At 42.5% G+C, this 20937-nt stretch overlaps 1 protein-coding gene across 8 annotated transcripts in view; it reads left to right on the top strand.

Annotated features, from left to right (window-relative positions):
- PTPN13 (protein tyrosine phosphatase non-receptor type 13) overlaps positions 1-20937 on the top strand; it is a 457782-nt gene that overhangs the window by 302605 nt on the left and 134240 nt on the right. For all 8 annotated transcript variants that reach the window (XM_073599969.1, XM_073599986.1, XM_073599976.1 and 5 more), the window contains 2 exons: positions 3260-3357; positions 5690-5746. In XM_073599969.1, the coding sequence (XP_073456070.1) occupies positions 3260-3357; positions 5690-5746 (155 nt within the window). The remainder of the gene's footprint in view (positions 1-3259; positions 3358-5689; positions 5747-20937) is intronic.

Genomic DNA, 20937 nt, shown 5'->3' with positions numbered 1-20937 from the left:
GTATGTGTAGCTATATATTTTGCACATTTGTAGTCCCAGCAGTGCTAATTGTTTATAAAGCAAGACACACACACAAGTGTAGCAATACATAAAAGTCTGCCTTAGATTTCTACTTGTTTATCTCTAGTGTACAGTCATGTTTCTCTTAGGAATAGGTGTCATAGCAATGTTCTACTGTGCTCTTGTGCGTTACCGTACCTTTCTTCTTCAATGCTTATGGGGCTCCAATTAAAAAAAAGAATCCTTCAAAGTAAGTTTAATCTTAACCTCTTCATGACTAGGATCAAAACAAACCTTTAGGCTATGTTTCCACTAGTGCGTCCCCAAAGTCGCGCGATTTTGCCGTGATTTTTTGCCGTGATTTTTTACCGTGATTTTACCGCGATTTTACCGCGACTTTTTACCGCGATTTGAAGCAATGCCTGTATCTATGGACCTCAAGTCGCATCAAAGTGGGACCAAAGTAGTGCAGGGACTACTTTGAAGTCGCTGCGACTTGAAGTCGCACAGATATGAACGGTACTCATTGGAAATCATGGAATACAATTTGTCATGCGACTTTTCAGTCCCAAGTCGCATGAAAAGTCGCACTAGTGGAAACAGAGCCTAGAGCACAAACCCAATGTTGCAACTTTGACATGTGTTAGTAAAACTAAATATCATCGCAACTACTGTATTTATTGGCGTATAACACTCACTTTTTCACCATGAAAATCAGGTGCAAAGAACTTGTGCGTGTTATACGCCAATACTTCAATTTCAGCTGCCTCGGAGGGGACAGGTGGGTGGGACGAGTGCCGTCAGATTACATACAGTGAGAATCTAATGTTTACTTGGTGGCCTCTGTAATAGGAAGTCCCGTCGCCTGGGCCGCCATTGGACCAGTGTTCTGTCTATCATAGGAGATTCTCACTGTATTTAATCTGTCGGCGCTCGTCCCGCCCCCTCCCTGTCCCCCCTAGGCTGTAGATGGGCATCAATTAGGCTTCACTGTGGCAATGGTGAGGATGCTGCATTGATGGCAATGGTGAGGCTGCAGATGGGCACTGACCCTTATTTTGCTTCAAAGTTCCTTATTTAAAATTTAAGTTTTTTTCCTGAAACTTCCCTCTTAAAATGAATGTGCGTGTTATATGCCTGTGCGTGTTATATGCCGATAAATACGGTACTTAATATATCCAGGTGGATTATACCTTGTTTTTTTCAGGACAAATTGGGCTTTCATTTGGTGGGAAATATTAATGGATATTTCTGGATTTTTTTTATTATGAAAGTAAAAATTTACTAAATGGTAAAAAAAATATATAATTTTTAAACTTTACCACGGCCCACCTGCACTTTCGGCCTTCAGATGTGAGCACTTGGCTTGCTGCCGCCATGTTGGTTTGATATCTGATTGGATTCGCCCTGGTCATATATACCATCTACAAGTATTCTGGTCACCTTCATTACATCTCCTGGGATCTCCATCCATATAAGCCTATCTGACACAGTGGGTGTATACCCATCTGTGTCCAATCGTTCTGGTAAGCTCCCCACTTTTACATATGGTGGTGGACCTCCTATCAACACTATACTACTTTTCCACCTCTTGGTGTTAGAGATACACATACCTCAACGGATGTTTCATGGACCTATGTTTCCACACCAGTTTGTTTTAGATATATACACTTTAAGTGGATATCCTTGGGACTCTATTTCCAACAAGTGTGTCACTTAAGAACGTCTGCAAATCATGCCAATCTTATATATCTATTAACCATACCTATGTACATTTTTGGGATATATATTTACATTGTATGTCATGAATCAATGTCAATTATTATCTATTTTCTAGCGCTGCACTTTCTTTTTACATTTTGTTTTTCACAGGTTTTGATCACTTGTTTGTGCTAGCTGCTCACGTTTTCTTTGACAGCGCGATATTCACATATATAACTTTTCAAAACAAATCTTAACGCCCAAACCCAATGTTGCAACTTTGACATGTGTTAGTAAAACTAAATATCATCACAACTACTTAGTGTATCCAGGTGGATTATACCTTGTTTTTTTCAGGACAAATTGGGCTTTCATTTGGTGGGAAATATTAATGGATATCTCTGGATTTTTTTTTTTTTATTATGAAAGTAAAAATTTACTAAATGGTAAAAAAATATATAATTTTTAAACTTTTCCACGGCCCACCTGCACCCACCTGCAACAAAAATTATCCTAATGATCGCAGTGATACTACATATGTGTAGGGCCAAGAACCAATAGCATGTATTTATTTTACCTACCTAAACATACTAACGCTTGCACTGACACTAAATATAAAACTTTTTTTTTCTTACCTAAAACACACTGCCACGAACGGATGCTAACACTGCCACTAACTGACACCAAAACTTGTACTTACATTGACACTAACAGACACACTGACACTAACAGACACACCTACACTGACACCAACAGACACACCAGCACCTGACATTAAGGGCACTTTCACACTAAGGCCCGGGCCCGAAGGCAGTAAAGCGCCGCTAGTTTTAGCGGCACTTTACAGTCGTTTTAGAGGCACTTTTCGGCTGCCAGCAGGGCGCTTTTAACCCCCGCTAGATTAAAGGGTTAAAAGCCTGCAAAGCGCAGTTTCCGCAGCACTTTGCAGGTGCTTTGGCGGCGCTGCCCATTGATTTCAATGGGCAGGGGCGCTTTAGGATGCTGCTTGCAGGACTTTTTTTAACGTCCCGCAAGCGCCCTGCTCCAGTGTGAAAGCCCTCGAGCTTTCACACTGGAATGACAGGAGATGCGCTTTGCAGGTGCTATTTTAAGTGCTATAGCGCCTGTAAAGCGCCTCAGTGTGCAAGTAGCCTACCAGACACCTACACTGACACTGTCAGTGCCTCTAATAAGGAGGAACAGATAGCATGTATCTTCTCCTCCTTGCTAGAGGGAAAGTCTGCTTTTTTTCCTCTTGACCAAGGAAAAACACAGGGCAAGTTACTGATTTGAATGATCACACTGAAAGCCAATCAAAGGCAATCTCATCAATAATGTGAGATCGTTAGTAGAGACCTGGGACTGTCACCAACAGCACGATCTCGGTGCTGGGAGAAGTGAGCGTGCAAACACAAGAACACATATTGTATATGCGGCTCCCAGATTTAAAGCCCACTTCCTGGATGCCGCATATATGTTAGGCAGTCATGAAGGGGTTAACCTTTTGTGGCATTCATTTTTCAGAACTAACCCTTGTCCTATTTTATTTTTTCCCTAGGTCCAAGTCATTCTCAGGATTTAAAATGAATCCAGATATTAGGAAACCTGAGTCAGACTCTTCATCGATGGATGATAGTGGTCACGCCTATGTTGTCGGTCAGCAACTTAAAACTTTATTTGCTCTAGTTACACTGACATTTTACATGTTTGTAGTCAGGCAAAGCATTGTGTTCTCTAACCAACACTGTACAGTAGAAGCTTTGATGTGTATGTTTAGACTAAAATAAAATAAATAAATAAAAACATATGCAGAATATCTCTTTACTATATGCACATTTCTCCATGTTTAAACCTGCGGAATTCCAGTCGTTTTTGTGTTTATTAAAAGTCAGCAGCTACAAAAAGTGTAGCTGCTGACTTTTAATAAACACACACTCACCTGTCCCAGGATCCAGCGATGTGGCCGCCTGAACCCTCAGTTCATAGTAAGCTTATACCTTTCTGTTCTCTCTGTGCAACACCGAAAACCTAATGTTTTTGGACCTGCCCAGTTTTTCAACTAAGACTATAGAACATCTTTACCCATTTACCCAATGTCATTGAGATGAGAGGAGGAGGTGTTTTGTAGTCCAGTAGGGGAGAACTGGGCAGGGCTGAAACACTGCTTGGGATTTCAGTGTAGTAGAGGCACTATGTTCTCAGCTCAAACAGGAAGTTAGTAACTCAGGTATTTTCCTGTGTTTTTAAGGCTTGGTCCATACTAGTGCAATTTCCAAAGTGACTTGTGTCGCACAGAATCGCATGGCAATGGAAAACACATTATTCTCTATGGTGCCCTTTCAAATAATTGCAGCACAGCTCAGCACATTTTTGGAAAAGGTGTCAGTGCTGCTTTGAGGTGATTGCTGCACAATTTCGGCCCCATAGACTTCAATGAAAACGCACCAAAAACTTACAAATAAAACAAATGTACATGTGTTTTCAGTGCACTTTGCCAGCGTTTTATGTTGGTTGTCAGGAGCCGGAACCTGCCAGGTTCCTAACAAACAGTCACTTATCCCTGCTCCCAGCTGGGGATTCCCAGTTGACAGGAGAATGTAAATAAGAGCTGGTCATTTAAAAAAAAAAAGCATGGGGTCCCCCTACAATCCATACTAGAAAAGGAGGGGAACCAGCATGCGCCCCCTCCCCTATCTACCATACCAGGCCCTCATGCCCTCAACATGGCCACCCCCTCCCACCCAGCAAAACAACCCCCATTTGCTCATTCATATGGGGTGAGGGGACAGTGTGTCTCAGTGGTCCCCTTTTTTGTTAAAGGGAGCTTCCAGATTTCCAATAAGCCTAGTATGGTTCGGGGGAGGGGAACACGCTTGTAACCCACTCATTACTAGCCTGCCAGGCTGCATGCTCGGATAAGGGTCTGGTATAGGTTTTGGGGGGCCTCAATTCATTTTTGTTTTTTTGGCATGGGGTTCCCCTGAAAACCCAACTAGACCCAAAAGGCCTGGTATGGGGGGAGCCATGTGCCTTTTTTTTTTTTTTTTTTTTTTACATTCTGCTGGCGGGGTGCCCGCTCCTTATCCACCAGCATCTAAACTCCTTCCACTACCAAAAAACACAGTAGCACCAAAAGCGTGTCAAAACGCAACCAAGTAGCACTACATAATCGCACTGAAGATCAGATCAAATCACAGCTGCAGTAGTGTGAACCTAGTCTAAGAGATAAAACATTGGGGTATATTCATGTGTTAAAGAGATGTATTCAAGATGGTTACACGGATGTCTTGACTTTAATGCTAAGGGATTCTGACATTTCTCTTTTTTTCTGGCATACTTCTATATTAGAAATTCTGAAGCCACACAGCCAGGCAGCTTCTTTTTTAAAAAGAAAGGCACCAGTGGTAGCTTATTTATTTTCTCATGACAGGTGTATTTACATTTGATCATTTGCACGCGATATTTTACAGTTCTGCCCTGTACACATGATCGGACATTGATCAGACATTCCGACAACAAAGTTCAACGTTTTTTTCCAACTGATGTCGGCTCAAACTTGTCTTGCATACACACGGTCACACAAAGTTGGTCGGAAATTCCGCCAAGAAAAATGAAATTCAATAGCCAGTGCTGCTCTTTTGCTTGATTCCGAGCATGCGTGGCACTTTGTGTGTCGGTATTGTGTACACACGACCGGAATTTCCGACAACGGATTTTGTTGTTGGAAAATTTTATAGCAAGCTCTCAAACTTTGTGTGTCGGAAATTCCTATGGAAAATGTGTGATGGAGCCTACACACGGTCGGAATTTCCGACAACAAGGTCCTATCACACATTTTCCATCGGAAAATCCTATCAAGTGTACAGGGCATAAGAGTGCCATTCGAGGTAAAAGTCTTGTATCATTAAAGCTGAATTTCAGACAAACCGCTAAATATGCAGATGAAATACTTCTGTCTATGAAGTGATGCAATATTGTTGTTTTGCAGGTGTTAGTATGCATAGCCTTGGGAGTCCATCTTCGCCTAACCTTTATAAAGGAAATGGTATGTAAAGAACTTTAAACTGATTTAATGCACCTTGGACAGTGACAGTATAATTCTATTTGTTTCACATTGGCATTACCACTTTCATCATTTGAATAATTTTATTTTGCCTACAACATGAGACAAGTAATATGTAAAGTATTACATTAATCTGTGAATACCTACAAGCTGAAATATAGCACTGCAATATTGGTTTTACAGTTTTATATTTCTTATTAATATGCTGTGTAATAAGCACCTTCTGTTATGTTGTCTCTTTAGCTAACCCATAGTTCTCTGTGAATCCTTTGTCATGTATTGATTGACTATTTGAAAAACAAAGTTTGTACATAGATAGTTCAAAATGAATTCCAGGTATGAATATTTTATACAGTTGCATTGTTTCATCTTGGACCAATGTATATACCATACCTGGCTAATGCACAGGAGGTCAGACACTCAGCACAGACTCCACCTCATCCAATTAGAGAGCACTTTGCATTCGTTCAGAAAAGGCAAAACATTCTGTACAGGAGCTGAAAGCAAGTGGAGATCACTGGTGGAGCTGCATCTACTTCAGTGATTTCCAGCTTCCAGGGGCATAGGCCAGTTATGGTATATACATTGTTACATTGGACCAATTTAACTTTGTAGAAAATCTCTATAACTGTAATTCCTCTTTAACCACTTGCTACCCAGGCCAATTCTGACATTCCTCTCCTACATGTAAAAATCATCATTTCTTTTCCTAGAAAATTACACAGAACCCCTAAACATTATATATGTATTTTTAGCAGAGACCCTAGAGAATCAAATGACAGTCATTGCAACTTTTTATCTCACACGGTATTTGCGCAGCCAAAAAAAAAGTAAAATTAGGCCATTTTTTTTTTTTTTTGTATAATGTGAAAGATGATGTTACACCGAGTAAATGGATACCTAATATGTCACGCTTCAAAATGGCACATGCTGCTGGAATTGCACCAAACTTCGGTACTTGAAAATCCCCATAGGCAACGCTTTAATTTTTTTTACAGGTGACATGTTTTGCGTTACAGAGGAGGTCTAGTGCTTGAATTATTGCTCTCGCTCAAACTTTCATGGTGATGCCACACATGTGGTTTTACCACTGTTTACATATGCGGGCGCGACTCACATATGCGTTCACTTCTGCGAGCAAGCACACAAGGACAGGGCGTGTTTAAACAAAAAAAAAAATGTCATTATTGTTAATTTTGCTTTAATGTTTCTAGTTTGATGCTTTCTTTTTACTTTTTTCTTTGTTGATCACTTTTATTCTGAATAATGCCTGTAGGCATCATTCAGATATCACCACTCAAAGTCCGCGACGTCCTATGATGTTGGTCGGGCAGCAAGCGGTTAAAGTAAATTTTGCACTAAAAGGCAAGGTCTGCTCACTATTAGGCCTCCCTCCCTCATATGAAATTGCTGAATAATAGTAATAAAAAAGTTACAAAATATACTTAGATATTCTAGCAAGATGCTGGGAATGATTAGGATGCCAAATCTTGCAAAAAGATGATCCTACACTGTGCTGGAGCATCATCTTGCAAGATTTGGGATAATCGGTGTTTCCAGGATCACGTCGGAAAGCTCATGAAGTCTCTTGTGGCAATACAGAAGCTGAGGAGAAGTTAAAGTGGATGTAAGCCCTCACATATACCCAGTGAAGTGAACAGCCTCAGATGATACACAGAGATAAAACAAATCTCCTTACATAAATTTTTTTATCTGCTGTCTTCAGCTTGCTATATTCTTTTAAATTCTTACATCGTATTAGAATTTTTACTTCCTCATTCAGCAGTAGGAGTGTAGGCTTACACTGCGTGACAGCTCATTGGAGGAAAGACACACACCCCCACACCACATAGGCAGAAGAACAAAGATACTTTCAGAGCTGTGTTGTGACAAGACAAGCTCTCTGCTAATCTATTTATAGAACCCACCCCGACACACATTTCAGGCTGGTTTTATCTCCCGTCTCTGAGAACTTGTCAGAAGTTATCATGCTGATAACAGAGGAACGAAACAACAGAAAGACACGGGACTTGGTGCTTTGGAGAGAGAGATAAGTAAACTACAGATATGTGCCCAGGTCCAATTGCATGAATCAGGTTTACATCTACTTTAAGTATATTTTCTTTTTTTTCCGCACTACTATAATGCAGCGATTTCAGATGAAGGAGGGGACAGGCTTAAAGTTATAATTGGACCAATCCTTGCTGTGCATGATCTGCTTTATGAGGGAATTCAGTATATAAAACACGTTTATACATTTGGACTCCCTTCCGTATTATGGTAGTAAAAAAAAAAAAAGTTACAAACTAGATTTGTCTTATTCTTACTACTACCAATGGCGCCTAGGTAAGGGTGACCTCACAATCCTCCTGTCGAGATCCTGGGAACAATTAGGATCCCAAATCTTGCAAGGAGTTGTTCCTGCATCGTGCTGGAGCATTATCTTGCGAGGCAAAAAACAATACAGTATTCAAAAGATGGCTAACAGGTCGACCTAATAGCAGTATTTTCCTTTTTCACATATTTTAAATTTGTATCCTGTAAATCACGCACTATACACTTGGGTTAGCTGGGTTAGCGGTTAGCCTCTTTAATAACAAACCGCACTGATGTGAAATTCTAGAATTGCCAGGATCAGCACTTCCTATCGTCTTCAGGAATATTTATTTTTCCTGTATGTTCCTTAACTAACAAAAGTGTGAAAACTTGCAGAAAGGAACAGATGTGCACCTTTTTTGTTAGTACAATGAAATCACAGCCATACTTCTGCCTTTTAGAAAGTTCAAAAAAAGAATGTTGGTGTAAGCACCACCGTTTGTCATTCTGTATTAGTATTTTAAAGAGAAGGAATAGGCAAGAGCACGACTTGTGGAGGTCATTGTTAGACTCTCTCTGGGATAAAGAAATGCTCTGTGTGCAGTTGTTAACATTCTTGTGGGCTTACCATTTCTTCTGAAACACTTTTCAGTTGCTGATGTAACACAGATCAGACTCTTTCTTTTTCTTAATAATTTCCATCTTTAGCTAAGCCATCTTGTGTTTATCTGTGTGAAATGTAGTCTAAAGGTAGTTACTCTTTAGTGCTTACATTTTTTTTCTTGCATGCTTGCAAATACATTCAAGGTACACTAGTTCACTAACCATATGTACATTTAAATTTTGTTTTTGTTTTTTTTGTTTTGTTTTAACAAGCACATTTTTGATAATTTTTTTATGCCTGCTAGAAGAGTAAGATTACAATTTTTATCTCTGCTATTATAAACTGGGAAGAAATGTTGCAGGTAGTCTCTGCTGTTCCACAGCAACATAGTACAATAAAAAAGGTGAATTGCTGTGGGCAAACACTTATTGTAATATCCAAAACTCATCACCCCCCCGCACACTCTCATAATTGAGGCACAGTATGATCTAGATATGCAAGAATGGTTGGGTTTGACCTGGGGGGTAAGGTAGGGGTGGGTCTTAGAAATGAATCCTAGCAAGCAGGGAATGTATAGTATATTTTCAGTAAGAGTATTGCATTATTTTTTTTAAATTGTACAGGATACAGAACTTGTAGGACAATGCTCCCCTCCTCTGACTCTAGCTCCCTCTCAGGCATGCACCATGCAGCTTTCCTGACAAAAACAGATTTGTCTGCAACTGTTTTGAATTTTTCTGAAACCTTTTGACACTTCTAGAATCCTTCAGCTTCCAGAGGCAAGAAATGCTACGCGTCTGCTATTCTCCTGACCCTTTACTTGAAGATATTATGGCAGAAAGTATTTATTACCCTGATTTTGTAACCGTGACCACAGAGCATTTTCCTGTGCCTGCATTTTATGAACTACAATGTCTTCCTGCCAAATGCTGTCTACTGTGGACACACTGGGGTTTATTTACTAAAACTGCAGAGGGCAAAATCTGGTGCATCACTGGACAGGGTGCGCACAAGTCTTTGCCTAGCAGCACATAACTTGCCACAGCATATACAAGCCCTTCTGGGTGCCAAGAGGCTGGTTAAGTTTTTAAAATGATGTTTCCTATACATGCACAGAATGGTTTTGCAATTTATGGGGACTTGCCCAATTCTGAAGATATATCCTGGGAAAGGGTTTTTTAGAAAGGGATCCTCCCATTCCCATGAGAGGTTCCACCGGGGTTGGTGTCTCCTGCGCTTTTCAGCATCACACATCTGTATCTTGGATTTGCAAGACTGCCATCTGGTCCCATGTTTACACATTCTCCAAGTTCTACCAGGTAGATGTTCAGGCCTCAGCTGATGCCAGCCTCAGTTGCAAGGTGCCTTAAGCTGTTATAGTGTTTTTGGGTTCTCCCCCTGTGTTTTTTTTTTGTTTTGTTTTTTTTTTTTTTTTTTGTGGGCCTGTTGGCAGTTAGTTTTGCTATGTTGTTGCTCACGTCCTTTGTCAAGTACTGTACGATTAGCATAATAGGAATTTTGACTTGCCTGTAAATTCCTTAACTCGGAGTACAGGGCAGAAGCCCCTCTCCTGTCTGTGATCACTCCTTATTGCTCACATAAAACTGAAATTTTACAGAGTAGACTGGGTTAGAAAGTTTTTGCCAGTGTCCAATCACCTGAAGGTAGCCTGCATATAACCCATGGTCTATGAATACAAGTACTGTGTCCTGTACCTCACGATGCAGATTTTCTAGTAAGTCAATATTTCCATTTTTTTCTATTCAACCTTCTTATATATACTTGTTTACCCTTCCCTATTTTTGTTAAGATTTTATAAATAAAGATTTGTAACTAGGCGATATTTTGGAGATACTCATAAAAAAAAAGAATGCTTTATGCCGATGATATGCTCTTGTTCTTTTGAGACACTTTCAAGTCTCTTAACCACTTCCTGCCCGCCCACTGTCATATGACGTCCTGGGCTTTGAGTGGGTATATCTGAATGATGCCTGTAGTTACAGGCATCATTCAGATATTGCCGGTTTCAGCCGGCGAATCTCTACACCATAGGAACGATCATAGCGGCTGTTCCGCCGCTTGATCGTTCCTATGGGAGGCGAGAGGGGATGTCCCCCCCACTCCCGCCGCCCTCCAGTGCTTGCTCCGACTCACCGTTACGATCGGTAAAGCGGAGAGCAGATCCGCCGGCACCGGATGTAGATCATAGAGATTTCCGGCGGACCAGATGGTCGCCAGAGGCTCTATGATCATCGGAGGCCGGGCGCGATGTTATGATGTCACGCCCGGCCTCTCCATTCAAAAAAAAAACAGCACCGCTTTGGCTGGGAAGCGGTGATCGTTTTATTTTTTTTTTTTTTTTATTTCAGGCTTCCCAGCCTAGTGGTGACATATGGTGTCTTATTGACACCATATCTCACTATTAGGAGGACCTGTCATGTTGTTATATTCCTATTACAAGGGATGTTTACATCCCTTGTAATAGGAATAAAAGTGATAAAAAAATGTTTTTTCAAGAAAGTGTCAAAGTAAAAAAAAGAAAATATAATTAACAATTAAAAAAAAAAAAAATTTTAAAGCGCTGCTGTCCCCGTGTGCTCGCACGTAGAAGCGAACGCATATGCAAGTCCCGCCCACATATGAAAACGGTGTTCAAACCATACATGTGAGGTATCGCCGCGAACGTTGGAGCGAGAGCAATCATTTTGTCCCTAGACCTCCTCTGTAACTCAAAACATGTAACCAGTAAAAAAAATTCAAGCGTCGCCTATGGGGATTTTTAAGTACCTAACATTGGCGCCATTCCACGAGCGTGTGCAATTTTGAAGGGTGACATGTTAAGTATCTATTTATTCGGCGTAACTTCATCATTCACAATATGCAAAAACATTGGGTTAACTTTACTGTTTTGTTTTTTTTTAAAACACAAAACAGTTTTTTTCCCAAAAAAAAAACGCGTTTGAAAAATTCCTGCGCAAATACTGTGTGAGATAAAAAGTTGCAACAACCGCCATTGTATTCTCTAGGGTAAAAAAACATATATAATGTTTGGGGGTTCTATGTAATTTTCTAGCAAAAAAATGATGATTTTTACATGTAGGAGAGAAATGTCAGAATTGGCCTGGTAGGGAAGTGGTTAAGGTGGTTATGAACATTGTTGAAAAATTTGGAGCACACCCAGAGCTTACAATAAACTGAACTAAATAGGCCCTGCTACTGCTTACAAATCCCCCTGCACAAGTCCTTTTACGTAATTGCAGAAAAGCATGTGCACCCAACTCCGTATTGCTCCAAAGGTTTAGGAAAACCAGTACATGGAAAAGACTAGTTTTCAGGTATGGGTGGGACCAACCTAGTTAAAATGATAATGCCTCAGTTGCTATACCTGGTTCATAATGCCCCACTGATATTACCCTTTATAATTTTTAAGGTTTTCAATACAATTTTTAGGAAGCTTTTTTTGAAAAACAAAGCAGCCATGTATAACTCTAGAATGTCCGCAGTGCTCCAAGGATGAGGAAGGCATAGCCCTCCTTGAAAATTGGGTTTGGGAAGGATTGATTAAGTACATAAATTGAACAAAATGTTAGACACGATGGCATTTAAACATTTGTTATTGTGGCAATAACTATATTACGTTGGTGGTAGGGGCTCCTTTTCTACACACTGCCAGTGGCTGCAGTCACCAGGAGTGTGTGTAAACGTATTAAGCCGACTGTTGGCTTTCACTTCCACATGTACCAATAGTGTTGCCTAACCCCACCCAGACCCCTCTGCCATGTATCTGCATACCTCTGTGCGAACGTCACTGGGTAGGGTGGAGGGAGCACAGCAAAAAACATAATTCAAACCCAGCAGCTATCAAGGCCTCTGCTTCTTTTTGACAGGAGTGACACTACATAGGAGAAAGAAAATACTTCAAACATTTGAGCAAAGAGCTTTGCAGTTTTCCTTTTTATGGATGAAATCGTCTCTAATCAGTGGAATCAAGCGAAAAAGTCAAAATTTTTCAATTGCTTTACTAAGCTTTAGGCACCATTCACACTTGCGTATTGGCCCAACAGCATGTACATGCGAGAACCTCAGCGGGGGCATCTGCATTTAGCTATGGGGGCAGCTCTATTGAAAGCAATGTAAGCAGCCAGCTCCCATAGCTAATTGCTGTCGCTTGGGGTTCTCGCATATACACACTGCTGGGCCACTTCACAGATGGCTTTATCCCCTTAGCAAAAAAAGGTAGAAAAAAACTTTAAAGTGGTTGTAAACCCTCGCTTTTTTTTTAAATAAAAATAACAAACATGCCTTTACCTACCTGCCCTGTGCAATGGTTTTGCACAGAACAGCCCCAATCCTCCCCTTCTGGGGTCCCCCGCTGGCACTGCAAGCCCCTCCTCTTTAATGGGTGCCCCCATGGAAAGCCGCTTTCCATAGGGGCACCCATGCATGCTTGCTCCCAAGTCCTGCAGCGGCGTCCATTGACACAGACAGCGGGACTCAGACCCTCTCCTGTGTCACAGCTTTTGATTGACAGCCAATGGCTCCTGTTGCTAGCAATCTGTTCAATGAGGGGAGAGAGAGCGGCTGGAGCCGCTGCGCTCCTGCACATCGCTGGATCGGATCGGGCTCAGGTAAGAAAAGGGGTCTGGGGGGCAGCCGCAGCACAGCTTTTCACTTTATTGCATTGAATGCATTAAGGTGAAAAACCTAGTGGCTTTACAACCACTTTAACCACTTCAGCCCCGGAAAATTTTACCCCCTTCTTGACCAGAGCACTTTTTACAATTTAGCACTGCATGGCATTAACTAACAATTGCGTGGTCATGCAATGCTGTACCCAAGCTAAATTTGTGTCCTTTTTTTCCCACAAATAGAGCTTTCTTTTTGTCTTATTTGATCACCTCTGCGTTTTTTTATTTTTTGCGCTATAAACAGAAAAAAAGCGACAATTTTGAAAAAAAAAAAATGTTTTTTGCTATAATAAATATCCCCCAATTTTTTGATAAAAACCAAATTTCTTCATCAGTTTAGGCTGATATATATTCTTCTACATATTTTTGGTAAAAAAAATCGCAATAAGCGTATATTGATTGGTTTGCACGAAAGTTATAGCGCCTACAAACTATGGGAAAGATTAATGGCATTTTTATGGCTTTTTTTTTTTTTAACTAGTAATGACAGTGACCTGCGATTTTTAGCGGTATTGCAACAGACGGATCGGACACGTTTGACACATTTTTGGAACCATTGCCGTTAATACAGCGGTCAGTGCAATAAAAATGCACTGATTACTGCGTAAATGTCATTGGCAGGGAAGGGGTTAATACTAGGGGGTGATCAAGGGGTTCAATGTGTGTTCCCTCAGTGTGTTCTAACTGTGTGGGTATAGGAGAGGAGACATATCGCTGTTCCTACTTACTAGGAACAAACGACATGTCTCCTCCCCTCTGACAGCACAGGGATTTGTGTGTTTACACACACAAATCCCCGTGCTGGCGCTCATGCACGCGATCACGACTGCTGGCCACTCACATCGGGTCACCTGCCATGCAGCGGGTGCACACCTCCAGTGGCCAAAAAAGGGGAAGGACGTACCCATACGCGATTTTACCCAGGAGAGCCATTCTGCCGCAGTATATCTGCATGAGCCATTCGGGAACCGTGTAATGCGCCTTACAGTTATTGATACAACCTTAATAAGGCTAGCAAGGCATGTCAGTATACTCCTGGCTGAATTTATCACAATTGACCTGGATTAAAAAAAAATATTTAAACAAATCTACTTGGGAGGTGCTTGTAAACCTACAGTAGGCGGGGCGTGTCCAAGATGACGCAGGGAGCAGACACTAAAGACAGAAGCTCCGCTAATAGGTTTAGAAATCCTTACTTTGGGTCGGTGCAGTAGACTTCTGTGGTGCCTCTATTCTTTCCCCTACACATCTGGGTGCCCACGGGTATGCGTAGGAGCTGCAGCGCTGGTCCCGCTCAAACATTCACAGGCTCCGTGAAAAAGAAACCGGTAGTGAAGAGCACTCCCGCCGCCATTACATCTAGTAGCATGGCTACACAGACAGAGGGAGAGAGGTCTGCGGCGGCGGGCTCCACGGACTTCCAGTCAGTGTTGCAGGTGATCACGATATGTCAAACTACCCTGACTGAAAAAATGGACCATGTCCATCTAGAAATCGTAGACATGTGGATGCCTTCAGAGGCCACGTGGTGGAGCCGGAGCAACGTCTTTTTGCGTCAGAGGATGTCCAGAGAGAGCACGCTACTGACCTACATACTCTGAAGATAAGGGGAAAACATCTAGAATCCCAGGCAGAGGACGTGGAGAATCGCAAACGACGCAATAACCTGTGCATTCTGGGGCTGCCGGAGGGCGCAAACCCGCTGTGTTCACTGAGAATCTCCTAAAGCAGCTCCTCCCTAATGCTCACTTCTCACCTCACTTTGCTGTGGAGAGAGCCCATCATATCACGCTAGATTGGTGTTCCAGGGGCTTCCCCTCACACTTTCATCTTTAAATTGATGAACTTTAGTGACTGGGACATAGTGTTGCTGGATGCCCGAACCTTGGGGGGCATCTGCATTATGAGAACAACAATCTTATGGTCTTCAGGACTACTCCATGGAGACCCAGCGCCTGCACAAGACCTTTGAACACATTCGTACCCCGTTGAGGGACAAAAACATCAAGTACAGTATGATGTTCCCAGCACGGTTCAGAGTCCAAGATGGGGGACACGTGTGATTTTTCACCTTGCCGGAGGAAGCGGCATCCTGGTTGGACACTGTTCGAAGAGCCTGATCCTCCCAAGTCCCTTTCTGGAAGCCTTTGGACCTAAGTGACCCTGTACCTTATATTCAGCTATCTCTTTCTGCTGCCGGGTGCCTATCCATGACTGGGTATTGTACATTTTGCCTTCCCTTATATTTGAACAGGCCCCTCCACCGATCCTGGGGGATAAGGAGATCCTGATGTGCCGACTGGGGGGCTCTGAACTCTTTCTACCCGCTATTTACCTCTTCACTGGAGCTGCCATTTCTTCTGGCATACTGCTGTTAAATCTGTTTGCAACTTTCCTTTTTTGTTCAAGTTTTGTACCCCCAGGTTGACTGGGAGACCTGCACCTCATTGCAATATGCCATTTGGACCTGACTGGAGATTCCTCTTTATCTTCAACTTGGTTATAGACCCACTGCCTCTTATGCATATTGCCCCCAATGGGTAGTTTCACTGTGAACGGTTTGGGGATCCAGGCTGGCGGGAAGGGGGGAGGGGAGGGATGTTTTTGGGTTTTTGTTTTTATGAGTTCTCTGTTTTTGCTGATAATGCACAATTCTGTTGCCTTTATGATGCCTATAATGTTGATGACTACAGGGGTAGGATGATTTCCTGGGTCCAATTTGCCTCCCTTTGCTTATATGGCTAATTTTAATATAGTTTAATGGAACACAAGAGGGTTGCACTCTCTGTTAAGAGGTCCCTGGTGTTTCCTGAGGGATCATAACTTTCACCTATGTACTGTATCCTTCAGGAAACACATCTGGTTGGCAGCAATATGCTTAGCCTTAAAAAGCCTTGGGTTGGGGTTCCATTACAATTCTAGTTTTTCTAACTTTGCCAGAGGGGTTAGCATGTTGGTAAGGAGGTCATTACCCTTTCATTTATTGCACCTGGAATTGGACCCAGATGGACGGTGTTTTATAATCCATGCTGTAATTGATGGACTGGATTTGGTACTGGTTGGGTTATACCTTCCTCCTCCAGCCTCATCTAAACTTCTTCATAAGATAACTTCGCTGGTGGCCACCTATGCTACGGACAATATACATATAATGGGAGACTTTAACTTGCCTCCAGACCCTGGAGTGGACAGGCTCTCCTCGGACAAAGGTCCCCAATCAGATCTGTTTTTTTGTGCAGAGATCTATGGTCTCATGGATGTTTGCCTAGAGGGATCTCAGATCATTCTCCGGTGTTTCTGCAGATCTCCCTTTCTTAGAACATGCAAGACAGGCTGTGGAGACTTTCTAGGTTCTGGATTGATGATCCAGAGGTGGATGCTGCCTTTCGGTTACGATTGACTGCGTATTGGAGTGTTAACCCTGGTACTGCTGCAGAAGCAGCTGTGTGGGGTGCCTTCAAGGCTTTCAGTAGAGGACATTACCAAACCTTAATTGGCCAAGTTCGACAGGTCAGGTTCTCCTAGTAAGTACCTCCCCGACTAGAAAAAGTTACTCCAACGGTCGCAGAGGATTTTTGATCAGGGCGAATGTACGGGTAAACTGTTGGCCTGGCTTGCTCGGACTGCTTCGCCATCAAGGTTAACTATAGCCCAACTGAATGATCCACATACCTGGTAGAGGTTGACTTTCCGGTGCTGACGGATTACTATAGAGACAGACTAGACTCCCCTATAACTCTAAAAGAAGTTCAAATAGCCATCTGTTGCCTTATGAGTTTATGTGAAATCTACATTAATAGCTGTAAAATATTGTAATTATGAATATATTTCATTTAGTTTTGTATCCATGTAGAGGTGTGACATAGCGTCCCAGAAGGCCCTGCTATACAGACGAGTCGGTGCCTAGGATTGTGTATCTAAACAATGGGATTGTCAACAAGGGATCCTTCACTTCGAAGGATCCCTTGTTGAAATATGCAATAGGGGGGCCAGCCTGTCATGAATACTTAATTTCCCTGCAAAAGTCTACTTACAAAGTTAAGTCTCCCACTCAAAATAGTTGGTGCCAAAGATTTGCATTAAAGGGGGGCTGACTTATGCAAAAGTATAGAGATTGGGAGCCACGCCATGCCAACCAATGAGGCATCAGCCTGTAATGATATACGCAGACTAGATGGGATGGAAACACACACACACTCTATGGTAGAACAGCCACCAGAATGGATCCTTGGTGTAGATGGTAACTATGGGAAATGTCTGCCTTGTACTTGTAACTAAATATGTTTGTCTTATGTCTTTTATGTCCTACTGTTTGTAGATTAATGTTTTAAGGTATATACTCTGTATTCCTTCATGTAATCCATGATTTTTACTCTTTTCCTGTACAATTAGATTGGTGTGTATTAGTCTAGGCCTCTTTACTGTATACCAATAAATTTTGTTATTGTGGTAAAGCTTTCACTCATGGTCAAAGAACTCTCATTTAACCCAAATCATATCTGAGAGATATTACTCTCAAATATAGGAAACGGGTAACACATCTCTTCCTTACAAGCTGGGAAAACTCCAGGACCGGATTGTTTTCCCGTGGAGTTCTATAAGGCCTATGTGGATGAACTTGCACAGTGTTTTCATGCTGTGCTTGTACACTCGTTACAGGTGGGTACGCTCCCTTTGACTATGTCTGAGGCAGTGATAGTTGTGGTACTTAAGTTGGGTAAAGATTTGGAACAATGTGCCTCTTATCGTCCCATTTCATTATTAAATGTGGACGCTAAGCTGCTCACGAAGATATTGGCCTGCAGGCTAAATACAGTTATCAGTGCCCTAGTACACCCAGACCAGTCTTGCATTATACCGGGCAGGGGAACTGACATAAACATCAGGCAGTTTTTTACATATTGCCATTTCGACTGAGGATTCTCTGGGAGGCGTCGCTTCACTTGACGCTGAAAAAGCCTTAGACTCAGTCGAGTGGGGCTTCCTCTGGAGGGTGCTAGCGTGTTTTTGGGCCAAATGTATTGCCTGGTTGAAACTACTGTATTGGAGCCCAGTGGCTAGAGTCCGAGCCAATAGCCCCCCCCCCTTTTCCTCTGTCCAGGGGAACAAGGCAGGACTGCCCGCTTTCCCCAGGGCTGTTTGCCTTGGCAATTGAGCCCCTAGTGACCCTCTCCCGACAGGACCCTAGAGTGAAGGGAATTACACTAGAGCCCTTGCAGGAGAAACTCGCTCTATGCGGACGATGCACTGCTGTACCTCTGAGATGCGGATTTATCCTTCTGTTCTGCGTTAGATATCCTAGACATATTTGGTCACTACTCAGGGGTCCACATTAACTGGGGAAAATCAGTCTTGTTCTCTGCTTCCCTTGGGTTCTGGCAGTGTGACGCATACGCCACTAAAGTGGGTGGAGTTGTTCACTTACTCGGGTGTCAGGGCCTGGGCTATACTGGATGAATATCTGGAGGATAATATCGTCCCCTGATTTCTCAATTTGCTCGTAAGTCTCAGGCTTGGCGTACCCCGCCGTTATCTCCGGTAGGTAGGGTGAATTTAGTTAAAATGTGCCGAAATATCTCTTTCTTTAGGAACACCTTAGTGCTGGTGTCTAAGGTGACCTTTGTGAGATTGGATAGCATAGTTACATCTTTTGTCTGGGCCTGTAAGACCCCTCGGCAGGCTCAGACCACCCTTTAACTGCCCCTCACTCAGGGAGGTCTGGCCTTACCTAACCTCCAGCTGTATTATTGGGCTGTGGTACTTGTTACTGTGCCCTGGTGGTTCAGTCAGCATACCCATACCCGGCAGTCACGTTAGAGGCTGCCCTTCTTGGATCATATGCCACGTTGACTTAGTCTATCGCGGTCCAAGGGCCAACCCATTGGTCACTGGTCCTATGCATACAACGATTAGAGTTTGGGTGCAGACTAGGGGAATTTATAGGAGAAGATGCTACCTACTCACCTCATATGCCTCTCTGGGGAAATTCACAACTAAAACACCTTGCTCATATTCCGAAATCTGAACTGTGGGCAGCTAAGGGAGTTGTGGCCTTGAAGCATGTTGTCACAGATGGGAGAATTTCTTCTTGTGCTGAGTTGCAAGTTAAGTTCTCTCTGCCTCTATGTCCTTCCGTTAATATCAGCTGCGACATGCTCTTCGAGCCCTACTCTAGAAGCCGTTTACTCTGGAACCTGATCGAATCAAGAGACTGCTGATAGCCAGGCTTCTGGATAAACCTTTATCTTCCCTCTACCTTCAGTTGTCAGTCTCATATGCCCATACTTATAGTAAAGCTGTCAATAAATGGAAAAATGATATACCGGAACATATCTCCTGATGACTGGGAAGATTGCACAGGCTCCTACATTACAAATATGATTTCAGCTAAGGACCACTTTATTCAATTAAAATTTCTCCACAGTCTTCTATACCCCCCAAAGATTAATGGCCATCTACCCGCAAGTTAGCTCTACCTGCACCCGTTGTCTTACTATGTGGAAGAAGGTTCCATTAGAGGAATGGCAATGTCCGACTATCTGTTCTTACTGGGAGACGGTCCTGGATACTTTAAATGACCTGGGTGACTGGTCTATTCAGCCTGATCCGTACACGATACTCCTGAGTATCATGGATGACATTGTAGCTTCTAGGTATATGAAGTTACTCTTATTTTATGCACTTTACTATGCACGGAGAGAGCGCCTTCTCAGATGGAAGCAGCCCACCTCGCCAACATTGGCTAATTGGGTCTCTGCGGTTAACTCAGTCTTGCCACTGTATACACTAACCTATGTAAGTAGAAACTGTCCAAAGACGTTTGACAAAGTGTGGTCCACTTGGATTGATGCTCATGGTCCTGTTGAGTCTCTTGACGAATGATCCCCTTTCTTGTGTCATCCCGCTCCCTCTCCCCCCATGTTTCTTGCCTTTCCGTTGTGCCCTGGTCCCTGCTCCTGCCCTCTCCTCCCTCCTCCTCCTCCTCTTCCTCCCTCTGGTGGGAGGAATTTGGTGGGACTAGACACCCCCAGTTGAGTCCTATGGAAGCTCTGTAAGAAACGTTATTGTGACGTTTGTGAACTCTACTGTTGTCAATATGTGTTGAACCTTAATTCTGCATATCTTTCTGTAAACCTGCAAATAATTTGTGCATTATTTGAATAAACCTTTATCTTAAAAAACCTACAGTAGCACTAGCATCAATATAAAAGACCCTAGAGGAGTGGATAGACAATGTGGAGTCGGTAGTATGTTATGATTTCAGAAACCTGAAATTGCCTGCTGGATTTATGGCTGAAGTGGCTATTGACATTAAAGTGGTTGTAAACCTCAGAAATTAAATGTAAACAAAGCGTATCCCTATAGTGTGTACTTGTCTCTATCCAGAGCACTAAAGTCTCGTACACACAACGAGAATATGGGATTAATGATCGTCCGCTTCATAATGAAAATAAAAAAGTTACTAACGTCACAAATTCTCGTACGACATAATACAACTTCGGAAGTGATGTAATGTATTGTAATGTATTCTTTAGTTTCCGAGCATGCATGGTCTTCCAATTTTT

Source organism: Aquarana catesbeiana, linkage group LG01 (assembly GCF_042186555.1).
Source record: "Aquarana catesbeiana isolate 2022-GZ linkage group LG01, ASM4218655v1, whole genome shotgun sequence".
Taxonomy (NCBI): domain Eukaryota; kingdom Metazoa; phylum Chordata; class Amphibia; order Anura; family Ranidae; genus Aquarana; species Aquarana catesbeiana.
Note: the sequence above shows the minus strand (reverse complement) of the source record. Positions and strands in the feature narration are given on the sequence as shown.